Source organism: Podarcis liolepis (assembly GCF_965112155.1).
Source record: "Podarcis liolepis genome assembly, chromosome: Z".
Classification (NCBI taxonomy): Eukaryota; Metazoa; Chordata; class Lepidosauria; order Squamata; family Lacertidae; genus Podarcis; species Podarcis liolepis.
Window position 1 is genome coordinate 42,312,949 of NC_139570.1, and position 14,154 is coordinate 42,327,102.

Genomic DNA, 14,154 nt, shown 5'->3' on the forward strand with positions numbered 1-14,154 from the left:
ACCAATTTTCCAGCCGTACCTTGTCAGTTTTGTCAAGGCCACCAAGTAACACTTTCCCAAGGAACATGGTCTTTTGTACTTTCCCACTCCCTCCAGCCCGATTGCATGTTACATGTATACAATTTGAAATAAAATCCAGCTTTCAAATTAACATTCAGGTTAAACAGATATCTACTTTAAAAAGAAAACAAAAGCAGTTTGTCCACACAAAATCACAACTTAATAATCCAGAGGAGAGTAAAAGACTCTCACTGATCCAGTTCTCTAAAAATGTCTTGAAGTGAGATAAAGAGTTACAGACAGTTGAAGATCATTATAATTCCTCTTTTCTGGTAGAGTCCAAATGCCTTTCCTTCCCACAACCAGAGAGAGATTTACCAGGCTTCCAGCTCTAGAAAGGTGGCGTAGGGGGTTCTCAGATGTTGTCCAATATCTGGCGCTGTTGATATTCAGCCTCTATAGCCAGTTCCAAACTTTAAAGTACCAATTTATCTTTACACACACACACACACACACACACACACACACACACACACTAGGAGCAAGCTCAGTCTTCTTTAAACCACTCCAACCAAAATGTGCCTTGTAAAGCCCATATATGCTTCCATATCCTCACCCCACAGAGTACTTCGTTAGTCTTGTTTCAAGCTTTCTCTGCTGGGCTCAGATTCACCTATGGCTTTAGTCGTGCAAGCTCCTCTCCACAATTCTCCATTATAAATCCAATAAAAGGTAGTAAAGAATGGGTTTCAGATGCTTTTAATCCACCTTTCCCATCGGCAGACATATATCTAATAGAGTCAAGTAAAATTAATACCATTCTCACTTGCAAGTTGTTTCCATGCAGCGATAATTACTCAGAAGATGGGGATGGACTTCCTTTTTACTCCTCCGTCTAGCACCGAATTCAGCCTAATTAGATCCAATAATTAATCTTCTTTACATTTCCATCAGCCAAAATGTAGTTCTTGGAAGATCTCTGCTGCAGGTAGGAGTTTGAGGCTCCACTCCCGTGGAGTTGAGATATTGCCATGTCCGCAGGCTCAATCACAGGCTTTTTAGGGGGTGCACCTCACCTTGGAGCTTCCCCCTGTGTCTCTGCGGGGCTTGAGTCTGTCAGTCGATTAGACTGGCACTCATTTTCGCCATTCTCAGAAACCTGAAGTCCGCTGGGAGAGCCTTCTTAATGAAGGCATCACCACAGGGGTGGGAAATGACCTTAGTCATTTAGATCATTTTCATCCCAAGGACAGCATTCGCTCATGGGCAGCCTTTTGGGGCCACATGCTAGGGGTGGGCAGGGTCAGAGGCAGTGGATGGAAATGGCCGAAGGCCACATTGTAGCAATGCGAAAGTCAGAAATAGATGGACACACAGACCTATGTGCACACACTTCCCCATCCAGGCAAACTAGAGGCATTGGTCACATCTACACCATGCATTTAAAACATATTTATACCACTTTGGCAGTTACAACTTCCAGCAAAGAATCTTGGAAATGATAGCTTGCCCCTCACAGAGCAACAGTTCCCAGCACCCTTAGCATACTGCAGCTGCCAGGGTTCTCTGCAGGAAGCCATGTGCTTTAAACTTCTGGTGTGGATGTGGCTATAGTTACAACTGTGCACTTAAGGAGAGAGTGGAGTAAGACCAGTGAAAGGTATGGCCTGGGGACAGGCCCAAAGACCTGACAGAGGGAGCCAGAGGGCTGAGGTTCCCCAGAACTGCTCTAAACAAGCCAAACTATCTGGGAAAAGGTTTTAATTATCTTTCCCACCCTCCCCTCACACTTTCTTATTTTTTACTCTAATTAACTTTACAGATTCTGACTGGAGAAGACTGGAATGCAGTGATGTACCAGGGGATAGAATCTCAAGGGGGCGTCCACTCAGGAATGTTCTCATCCATCTACTTCATTGTCTTGACACTGTTCGGTAACTGTATCCTTGCCCTGCCAAAATCTGATTTGCTAATGGCATTTTAGGCTGCTCCATTGCTAGAAAATGCATATTCAACCTTAGCAGCCACGTGCTAATGGGCAGCTGGTGGAAACCCATTAGTAGAAATATTGATTTATTATGAAATGTAGTAGTATTTGTGAAGTGTGTTTGTTTGGGGGGCTGGGGGAGCATCCAGCTGGTGAAATCCTAAACTTTGATAGTCCCATTTATGCAGTGCAAGCTTCCTGTTGTTATTCTTCCTCCCACCTGAAAAAAGGAATAAACATATATTATTATTTTTCAACCTGCAAACACACATAACGCTAAGACATGTGTTGTTGTTTTTTAAATGCTGGTTTGTTCATCTCACAGATGAGCAAATAAGCCTAGATATATTTTTCCAGATTGGTACCTCTATGGCATGGGTAGGCAATCCGGCCCGCAGACGGTCTGGGAATCAGCGTGTTTTTATATGAGTAGAATGTGTCCTTTTATTTAAAATGAATCTCTGAATTATTTGTGGGGCCTGCCTGGTGTTTTTACATGAGTAGAATGTGTCCTTTTATTTAAAATGCATCTCTGGGTTATTTGTGGGGCATAGGAATTCATTCCTCCCCCCCCCCCAAAATAGCCCAGCCCCCCACAAGGTCTGAGGGACAGTAGAGCAGCCCCCTGCTGAAAAAGTTTGCTGACCCCTGTTCTGTGGTTTGGGGGGCTTCTTGGGTGAGGAAGTAGCCAAAAGACTATAGTTGAGCAAGGCTGTTTGGTTCAGACATAATGCCAAACCATAGCAATAGTTTGTAAAGCAACAGCAAGCCACGTTTCACATTATGGTTTGTTGACAAAAAGCGAACCTTGGTTAGTCTGCTGGGCTGGGATTGGATACTCCAACAAACCACACTTGGACTAAACAAACCATGACTTAGCAGAGAGGGGAGAAATCTTTTTTTAGCCACACTCTCTTCTGGGAGACCTTTGGCATATGTCAGTAGTGGGCATCCATCAGATAAGCAAAAGGCATTGTCAGAGCTCAAGGGCACATTCCCACCTGGGTGGGGGTAATCTCAGGGAGGGTGCAAAGCAGGACCAATGATGGATGTTGTGTCTGGCTTGTGGAGATTCCCAAGGGCTAGATAGAGAGGTAACAGAGGGCCTCATTTGCTCCCTGGGCCGGGGCCTGAGTCTCCTCACCTGGCTTAGTGTTATGTGTGAGCCAGACCATACAGAAACCACCCCTTCCTTTAAAATGGCAAGAACATTCTGTTGCAATCTTTCACTGTCCGGAGTGACTGTGTGTGACTCCAAGTGCAGTGCTAAGTGCATACTGAATGTTGTGCTTTGTACAACATAGAGGCACCTACAAAGGCATTGCCTTTGGCAACCCTGCCCTTATATACCTGGTAAAAGCAAGATAGGTGAATTCCATAGTTGAGTGGCAGCAGCAGTCATTAGAGCCCCCCCCCCAACATTCATCCAGGCTTGTCATTTCTTTTCCTGAGCAGATGAATTCTAACAGTCAGAACTGGAAAATCTATATAGATGATGCTGCCAGTGTGGTGCTCAGATCACAAGTGGATCTGCACAAAGACGTACTCTTCGCATTTTGCTTTTAAATCAGCTTCTCCCCAACCTTCGTTTTCCAAATGCTGTCAGACTCCAACCCCCAACCATTCCCAGCCAACAGAGGGTGGGAATTGTAGGCCAACAGCATCCAGGGACAAAGGCTCTCTATATACAGACTCCCCATGATGGACCATTTGTTGCCCTAAATGTGCTTGTTGCCCCCCTTTTCTTTTCTTTTAAAAAAGAAAAATCAAACTCTGACCAACTCTCTCTTTGCAGCCTTTTTGTAGAAGTCGCCTTTGTGCTGAATTGCTTTTTGCCCTAAATTCCAGCTACCTGCCTCAATTTGAATACAGTTGCTAATGCTCAAGACACACTGCTGTCTTTCTCATCACTTCCCAGCCTTATTAGCTGCCAAATGAAAAGTTAATAGAAGCATCTAAAAAGATATGTAAAAGTTAGCTGGCTGAGAGAGGTGGGGGACGGACGGGGGACTTCAGCCTATCTGTTCAAAACAGACTTGACTTGAAATAATTAGGCCGCATCAAGCAAGGGGAAACATCCATGCAGTACAGTCAGAGCAGGTAGCTGGAGGTGAAAATATGCAAGAGCGCAATGGCGGCAATTTTCTGACTTGATGAATTTCATGCACAGCTCAAATACTGACTACAAAGCATTTAGAGGACTATTCACAGTGCAGAATTTAGGAATAGTCGAGGGATCTGTTTTAGGGAAAAGGAACCTCAGGCCCAGATGGTAAATCAGCCCTATATGCCTCTCTATCTGACACCTAGATTCCCCAGCCCTGAATTATATGATGTTTTGGTTACATTTCTGGCTATCATACTAGCCAATAAAAACCCGGCACTAGTTTTATGCCACTTGTTGTTCCATAGTCTACTGATAACATTAGATGGTATCCAGTGCCAAAGTAGGTCCACTGAAATTAAGAAACATACGTAACTTAGGTTCATTAATGTCAGTGTGTCCACTCTGAATTAAATGTTTCTTGAATACAACCAATTATACTTAAAAGCAAAGGAAGAGCATGCAATGTATCATCTTCATATTTACAATTGATAGTCTTCCTACCCAGGGGACCTTTACTTATAACAATCTATCAAGGGCCATTTAAATATACTTTTATCATTTATTATGATTATAATTAACCAGGTTTTGCACTGATCAGTTATCCAAGCTCTGAAACAACAGATTGAAGTCCCACCATGTAATTGGACATGCTTTAAATAATGTTTTCCAATATTCTTTATGTTATATAACGCAACTGTTCTGATTTATTCAGGTTGATCATATAACCAGATCTGGCTTCAAAATCATTTAATAATTGTCACTTTTTAAAATGTTTTTCAGTGATCACACATTATCAGAATTATGTCACGCACATAGGTCACCTCATGATGACCTGTTTATTGATCATTCATCCTGATTTGCTTGCAGGGAAGTTAGACAACTCAGACTGTTAATTGAGTATTCATCCTGATTTGATTGTAGAGAAGTTATACAATGCCAGACTGTTTATTGAGCATTCATACTGATTTGTGGGGATATCAGGGTTTTCTTTAAAAAGATCCTTAGCAGCTTAACCAGACACGCTCCTGAACGTCTTCTTGGCCATTGCTGTGGACAACCTTGCCAATGCACAGGAGTTGACCAAGGTGAGTGTAAGAATGCACCAAGGTTCTCAGCAGCTGTTGGAACCACTGATCCCTTGGTGGAAGAAGCTGGTAGTTTGTCTTTTTTTCTTTTATATTGCTGCCTATTACCCCAAATACAATTGAGCTTTGGGCTCCACAGAGCTTCTTTCATCTTCTTGTACAGATGGGGAAGTTGTGGTCTTCCAAGCATTGCTGAATTCCCATCATCCCTGACTATTGGCCATGCTGGTCACAAGTCCCACATCCTTGCTGTATACCCTCTACTGGTTTAAATATAAGAACAGGCTGCTAAATCAGACCAAAGGCCCATCTAGTCCAGCATTTCTTCCCCTCACAGTGGCCAATCAGATGCCTATGGGAATCCTGAAAGAAGAATCTGCTGAGTGCTTGAGATTCCCACAAATGGGTTTTCAGAGGCATACTACCTCCAACCGCGGAAGGAAAACATACACATTATTGCTAGTAGTCATTGATATAGCTTTATCCTCCATGAATTCATCCAATCTTCTAAAGCCATCTAAAGCACCTCATGGGAGAAAATTCCATCATTAGTCTACATCCTGTGTGAAGAAGTATGTCCTTTTGCTTTCGTTAACATAAGGAGAGGCTGCTGGATAAAGTCCAATGGCCTATCTAGCACAGCATTCTTCTCTTACGGCGGCCAACATAGGTGCCAACTCCCTGGGACCCTGGGTGCCTGAGCACTCACAAAATTCCCCATGAAGGGGCTGGGCACCCACAAATTTTGGTGCCAAGGCCATGCATGCCACATGTCACCCATGGCCCCAGGCACCCACAGTTGTGGGGCCAAGCTGGCAGTATTGGCAGCTCACCAGATGCATGTGGAAAACTCACAAGCGTGATTTAAGCACAAGAGCACTTTCCCCACCTCTGTGGAATCCAACAACTGGAATTCAGAAGCATTTCTGTCTCTAACAGTGGAAGCAGAGCATTGCCATCACAGCATTCCCATGACAGTTTATTCCATTTTACTTAAGTGATTCTCTCCATGTTATATTTGAGCTTGATGGACTCTTCCAGAAATCTAGAGGAATCTAGTGCATGTTTAGGGCTCATTTCCAGTTAACCCAGAAAATTGCAGGAGCAAAGTGACAAAATTTGGAGTGGCATACTGGTGTATCATTCTTTCCTGCTGTTTTTAATGGGTAAGTCATGTGAGAACAGAAGCACACATGTGTGGAAGGGCTGGAGGAATAGTGGTGCTGTACAGTGGAATTATTTGTTGTGTCACACCATGCCCATTCATATGTGGGGCTGGGCGATGCCAGGTTTTCAACATCGCAATGTATCACCAGCTGAGCGAGCCCCATGCCCCATGTGTGAGGCATTTTGGCTTGCTCAGCTGGGGTGGGAACAGTTTAAAGAAGCCGAGGGAGGAACAAGCTGTATTGGCCTGGTGCCACATCTTGCTTTTCCTTCTGTGGTATGAGGGGCAGAGCGATGGTCGCTTCACCTGGCAATACATTGCAGGTGAAACTGTCACTGCTCCTGAGTCCCTCTGCTACCAGCAGCCCAATGTTGAAAGTGGTGTTGGTAGCAGAAGGACTCAGGGGCGGCATCAGTTTCACCCTCAATATACTGCCAGGTGAAGCCAGCTCATATTGGTCCTGGACGATGTATCAATACATCGCCCAGACCTACTGAATGAAATTTCATATGAATGAAATTTAGTGCAACTTGCTGGTACAGTGGTGAAAAAGCCACAGTTCCATAACTCAAAAGTACTGCAGTGTGAAAGGAACATTAGAAAATGGGACAGATGTGCTAGCATTGCAATCAGAAAAAATAGCACAATATTTTCCACATCTGTATGACCCTTTTCTATCCTGAATCTTTCAACATTCAGCTTCACTGGATGTCCAAGAGTTCTAATTTTGCAAGAAAGGGAGAAAAACTTTTCTCTATCTCTTTCTCCATGCCATGCATCACTGTTTACACCTCTATAATGCAGGCTTCCTCAACCTCGGCCCTTCAGATGTTTTGAGACTACAATTCCCATCATCCCTGACCACTGGTCCTGCTAGCTAGGGATCGTGGGAATTGTAGGCCAAAAACATCTGGAGGGCCGAGGTTGAGGAAGCCTGCTATAATGCCTTGCTCACCTTACCTCTAAACTAAGAAGCCTCAAAGGTTGCCAGGGGTATGAGTAAAGGGTTTCCAGCCCACTGGAAGTTTGGGTTGCACTTTTCTGAACTGAATTTGCAGAGCTGCTGACAATATACTTGCAGCCAAGTACTTGGGGAAAGGGGGTGAGAGTATTGACAATGGGTGCAATGAGTTGGGGGGGGGGGGAAACAGAGGCATACATGCCAAAGAGGGGTCATGGTGCTGATCTGCACAGGCATGGGGCAGCTTGAAAGTGGCACGGTCTCTCTCAAGTCAAATCCACTCTTCATAGATTTCAGCATACCGCAGAGGCTTCCACAAAGAGGAGGCTCTTACTCTGCATATGAAAGGAGAGCCAGGGCCGGGGTATGAGGGGACAACACCTGTGTGCACATTGCTTGCAATCTGAAAAGCATTAATCTCTCCCTACTGTAGGGGAAGGGCTTTAGTTGAGGGTTAGATCATGTGCTTTGCATGCAGAAGGCCCAATTATCAAACCCCAGAAGTGGCATTGCATGGGTTGCCAGCACCTGGGGCCATATGGAGGGGGTGGACGGGCAAGAGGAAAACAGATGGAGTACGCATGAACATTCAAATTAGGGTTGCCATATTTAAAAAGCGAAAGTCTGGACGCAAATGTTGTTGAGTGTCTTTTCTCATTTTAAAAAAGTTTTTCAGCTATTTTTAAGGTAAAATCTAGACTTCCAACATAGCGTGCCATACATCTGGATTCCCCCGACATTTCAGCAATTTCTGCCCGGACACTGCTCCCAAGTGACGTATTCCGGCTATTTCCAGGATATTCTGGACATATGGCAACCCTAATTCAACTGCCTAACAGCATCTGCCATAGAATCATAGAATCTTAGAGTTGGAAGGGCCCCTGAGGGTCATCTAGTCCAACCCCCTGCAGTGCAGGAATCTCAGCTAAAGCATCCTTGACAGGTGGCCATCCAACCTCTGCTTAAAAACCTCCAAGGAAGGAGAGTCCACCACCTCTCGTGGGAGTCTGCTCCACTGTTGGAACAGCTCTTACTGTCAGAAAGTTTTCCTGTATGTTTAGTCAGAATCTCCTTTCTTGTAACTTGAAGCCATTGGTTCAAGTCCTGCCCTCCAGAGCAGGAGAAAACTTGTTCCCTCTTCCATGTAACAGCCCTTATTATCTGAAGATGGCTATCATATCTCCCCCCAGTCTCCCCTTTTTCAGGCTAAACATACTCAGCTCCTTCAAGCGCTCCTCATAAAGCTTAGTTTCCAGACCCTTGATCATCTTGGTTTCCCTCCTCTGCACACGTTCCACCTTGTCAACATCCTTCTTAAACTGTGGTGCCCAGACCTGGACACAGTATTCCACACAGTGTCATCTGACCAAGGTAGAACAAAGTGGTACTATTACTTCTCTTGATCTGGACACTATACTTCTGTTGATGCAGCCTAGAATAATGTTAGCTTTTTTCTTCTGCTGCTGCATCACATTGTTGACTCATGTTAAGCTTGTGGTCCACCAAGACACCTAAATCATATTCTCATGTACTGCTAGTATATATACACACACACACACACACACACACACACACACTTTATTTGAGTCTGAAGACCCACAGAAAACATTTTCAAATCAAAATAAAACAGAAATACAGGGAAAGGGTTCCAAGGCAGTCACTATGTTTTATCCAGAGCATGTAGGTTTCTGCTTCTTAATACTTCAGAGAGGAACTTAGCCACAGCCAGGGTAGTATCATTTGACATATTTCCAAGGAGGTACTTAAGGTGGAAGGTTTCAGATATTCCAGTTAAGTTTAGGGGTTTAATCATTTGTTCCCTGGCTTGTTTGAACTGCTCACAGTGTAACAGGATATGCTTCATATAGCTGACACCTTGAGAGCATAAGAAGAGCCTATTCTGATAGGGTATACCAGACAGCCTGCCATTTAGTACTTCTGATGGAAATACATTTAGTCTAGCTTAAGTACAGACAGATTCATGAAGTATGATGGTAACTGAAAATCATGACAATAGTGGATTCCAGATGCAAACCATCCACAGGTTACATAGGATCTAGAGTGAAGATTGCTGTGTGAAATGTCCCATAACATCTGCTTCAGGGATTTAAGGGCAATATTCTAGCCCAGATGGTGTAAAAAGGATGGTGAAAGACCAGTCAAGGAGGCTTTTCGGGCCATAGTTTTTGACCATGAGCTGATAGACTCCTCATCGGATAGATGTAAAAGTAATCCCTTCCCCAGGGGAATACTGAGATCTTTAGCCAGTATTTCAAGGCAACCCACCACACTTTGGTGGAGAGTGGGCATTCACCTGCTTCCAACAACAAAATTGATTTAGGGACACTCTGGGACCTGAAGTAGGGACTGAAGGAACTTAGCTTGGAACTCATCTAACTTAGAAAATAGACCATTGTACCAGACTTTTGAAGCATAAAGGAACTGGGAAACAGATTTCGCATTAAAGACCCTTATGGCTGATGGAAGATAGTGACCTCCCACTGTGAAAATGAAATGGAGTATAGCAAGTTTGCTCATCTCTGCCTTCTGACAGATAGTCTGCCAGTGGCAATTCCAGGACTTTGGGTGGTGAAACAACAGCCCTAGGTACTGGAAGCCTTTAGTCTGCTCTAGAAGATGGCCATCTAATACCCATTTACAAGGGGAATATTTTGTCTCAAAGACCAAAATTTTGGATTTCTCATGGCTGATGGGTAACCCATTTACAGAACAGTAATCTGAGAACTTCCTCAGTTGGTATTTTAAACCAGGTCTGGAACGAGAGACGATGGCCGCATTGTCCGCATATAGCAAAAGAGGGGTCTTTCCAGTGATGACCATCTGGGTCCATTAGACTTTCCTCTAAACCATTTAGGGAAAGGCTAAAAAATGTGGGGGCCAAAATAAAGCCCTGTCTCACTCCCCTAGCCATCTCAATACAGTCTGAAAGTGGGTCCTGCAATCCACATCTAACCTGCAATTTGCCATCACTGTACAGAACTTTAATAAGGAAGAAGAGTCATTTATCCTGCAGTAATGGCTGTTATTTGGTCCATGGTTTCGATCTGGGAATAGATTCGGAAGGAGATTTAAAGTCCATAAAGGCCACAATTAGTTCTCCCTGCAGAGGGCTGGTGTATTTCTCTGCTAAGTGGGGCAGCACGACACAGTGATCTGATGTTGAAAGGTTCTCAAGAAAGCTGGCCTGGGCTTCAGATATTATATTATTATCATTTTTAAAAAAGTCAGTTTAATAGAGAGGAATCAAGTGTAGAGCTTTCCCATTATAGAAAGAAGCATGTACTGCTAGTAAGCCAGGTGTCCCCCATTCTATATTTGTGCATCTGGTTCTTCCTGCCTAAGTGCAGAACCTTACATTTGTCCCTGTTGAAATTCATCTTGTTAGCTTGCAACCCAGTTCTCCAATCTGTTAAGGTCATTTTGAATTCCAATTCTGTCTTCTGTGGCATTAGCTACCCCTTCCGGTTTGGTGTCATCTGCAGATTTGATGAGCATTCCCTCAATTCCTTCATCCAAGTCATTTACAAAGACGTTGAACAACAATGGGCCCAGGACAGAACCCTGTGCCACCTCACTTGTCACTTTTTTCCAGGATGATGAGGAACCATTAATGAGTACTCTTTGGGTTCAGTCAGTCAACCAGCTACAAATCCACCTAATAATTACCACATTCAACTCACATTTTACCAGTTTCCTCATAAGAGGTCACTTCTTGGTTTGCACGGAGAAGCCATTTTCAGTGGAGACCAGTTACAGAAGCATGCATCTATAGTAAGGCAGTACTGAGTGCTGAATTTTTGCACCCCTTAACAATTTTGTACCCGGGGCAACCATCTCTGTGCCACCCCCCACATGCTACGTCACTGATGCCCAGCATAATGTTTGATGTTTTATCATGTTTTTAATATTCTGTTGTGGCTGGGAAAACCCAGCCAGATGGGAGGGGTAAACAAACAAACAAACAAACAAACAAACAAACAAACAAACATCATCTCCAGGTAGGGCTGGGAGAGATCCTACTGTCCAAAACCTTGGAAAGCTGTTACCAGTTAGCATAGTAGACAAAACCGAGCTAGATTGACCAATGGCCTGACTCTGTATATGTCAGCTTGTTCCTTGAATTTGCTCTTTGTTCATAACCATGAGAACTGGGTTCTTACTTTATATTTTAGATGATAGGACCATGGGTCAGCTGCTGAGCATCCAAGATCAACCCCAAGCATCTTCAAGTAGGGCTGGTTATGTCCCCTGACTGAAATTCTGGCCACTGCCAGTCAGTGTAGACAACACTGAGCAAGATTGACCCACTGGCCTGACTCAGAATGACAGCTACCTATACTGCTATGCAGAGAGGCCAATAGCCACCCACAGGCAGAATCTTGAACTATGAGCCTCTGCTGTGTCCTTCTGCTCCTCTTAGCGAACCTCGTTGTATATAAAATTTTTTTATTGTCTGAAATTAAGCTCCCTTTCCTGCTTTTTATAAAAACTGATGAGATTTTATTCCTCTTGGGGATTTGTTATTATCTGTTCAAGGAGCCCCAAAAGATTTGTAGGAACACTTTGGCTTGGGGCAAAGAGAGGCTCCTTAAGACATTGAAAAAAAGGAGTTCAGACCACTTCCTTTTCAATTTTCCCCTTTCAATTGTTCTGAATCCAGTGGCTTGCCCAGAAGGCTGCCTTGTGTTAGTGTTATGGTGGAGGGCAATTAAATATTGATGGCATCAAAAGCACTGATAAATTGCACAGCTTCCTTTGAAATGCTCTCAGTTTAAATCAGACCATGGATCTGGAAATCACTAGGGCTTTTCAAAAGAGTGAAGAGGTGGAGAGGGAAGATGCATCAAAGAGCTTCAATTATGTGGTGTACTTAGGAGAATGCAAGGGGTTTTATAGCTGAGTAAATATGATTACATGTAACACATGCAAATTAAGAATGTTAGAAGAGCCTGCTGGATCAGGCCAATGGCCCATCTAGTCCAGCATCCATTTCTTGCAGTGGTCAACCAGATTTCGCTTGTGCGAAACCTGCAAGTAGAACCTGAACACAACAGCATTCTCCTCTCTCACAGGTTCCAGCACCTGGTATTCAAAAGTGTTGCTGCTTCTCACAGTGCATAGCCATCATGGCTAATAGCCACCAACAGCCCTCTTCTCCATGAATTTGCCCAATCTTCTTTTAAAGCCAAAAGGGCAATGTAACCTGGCCTCTGCAAAACTCTTTGTTAACTGCCCCCTCCATCATCTTCCATTCATGTCTTCCATTCATGCATTGACAAGCCTCTGGTCTCCCAGTAGGAATGAACAGATCTGTCAATTTCATTTTCTCTCAGTTTCTTAATTTTTGCAGCCTTAAGGATGGTTTGCCCCATATCCTCATCAGGTTGCGTTAAAGAGAGAGAGAGAGAGAGAGAGAGAGAGAGAGAGAGAGAGAGAGAAGTCCTCATAAAAATTCATCAGCATTTTAATGCATGTTTCCCTTAATATGCACAACATTGCACGCAACTTCCCCGAATGGAATACAATGCATGTTATTATTTGTATTGATATATACTTTTTCATGCATGATTTCATGTATCTTTTATAAAAAATCTGAGTATGTGGAGAACTGCATCAAAACATTCAGAGAAGTGTGCCTCTTGAAAGATGGCTACATTTCAGTTTGCTTATTAGGCAAAAGTGCATTAAATTCAAATCCCCCATCCCTATCCTCCAGGTGTTGCCAAACTATAGCTCCCATCATCCGTGGCCATGCTGGCTGGGGCTGATGGGAGTTGGAATCCAGTAATGAGTCCATTCAGCTCCGTATTGTTGACACTGACCGGTAGCAACTATCCAGGGTTTCAGACAAGGGATATTCTCAACCCTACCTGGAGTTGCCAGGGATTGAACACAGGACCTGCTGAATGCAGTGGATGCTTTACCAGTGAACTATAGCCCTTCCCCTGGACATCAAGGGTACTTTATGACAGTCCATTTTGAATATCTGTACCAACCCATTGCCAAGCAAGTCACTTGTATAAGACGACCCTACATATAAGACGACCCCTGGTCGACATCCTGGGGTGGCAGGATGTGTGTGTGCACCCAAAGTTGTTGAGGTTTTTTTGAGAGATAGCCCAAACCGGGCACCCAGGAGGTACAATGGCTCTGGCACTTCTGGCACCTTCTTCAAGGCAGCCATGGGAAGGTAAGTAGTGTTTTGTTTTGTTTTTTGCCCCTGAGCATTCACCATCCATGTGTAAGACAACCCCCAATTGCTGACAAAAAGAAAAGTTAGCAAAAAACATCTTCTTATACACGGAAGAATATGGTATGTACTGAAAGTTGTGAAATAATTGACTGTGTGCAATAATTTAATGGTCTATCTTTCACTTAGTCTGGCTTGAATTACTTCCTTACCAACCACATCAAGGGATCAGCTCGTTATGCGCCCACTAGCCCATTCGTGAAAGGGAACGGCAGCATTTGAAAGCCTAATGGCAAAGCAGCCCTTCCACTGCTCTGATCTGAGTGATGTTTTCCACAGGGAAGAGCTGAACTTAGTGTTGATGCGATTGACAATGCCAAATATATCAGCACACCACTGAAGAAAGCTGCCTCATGCTGAGTCATAGAATCATAGTTGGAAGGCACCCCAAGGGTCATCTAGTCCAAACCCTGTGCAATGCAGGAATCTCAGCTAAAGCACCTATGGCAGATGGCCATCCAAACACGGCTTAAAAACCTCCAAGGAAGGAGCGTTTCCAACCTCCAGAGGGAAATTGTTCTTCTGTCGAACAGCTCTTACTGTCAGAAAGTTCTTCCTGATGCTTAGCCAGAAAT

The 14,154-nt window shown here is 43.9% G+C and overlaps 1 protein-coding gene across 11 annotated transcripts in view; it reads left to right on the top strand.

Moving 5' to 3' along the window:
- The window catches only part of CACNA1B (calcium voltage-gated channel subunit alpha1 B), a 325,506-nt gene that overhangs the window by 205,476 nt on the left and 105,876 nt on the right, over positions 1-14,154 (top strand). For all 11 annotated transcript variants that reach the window (XM_083485649.1, XM_083485651.1, XM_083485652.1 and 8 more), the window contains 2 exons: positions 1,823-1,940; positions 5,112-5,179. In XM_083485649.1, coding sequence (XP_083341775.1) covers positions 1,823-1,940; positions 5,112-5,179 — 186 coding nt within the window. The remainder of the gene's footprint in view (positions 1-1,822; positions 1,941-5,111; positions 5,180-14,154) is intronic.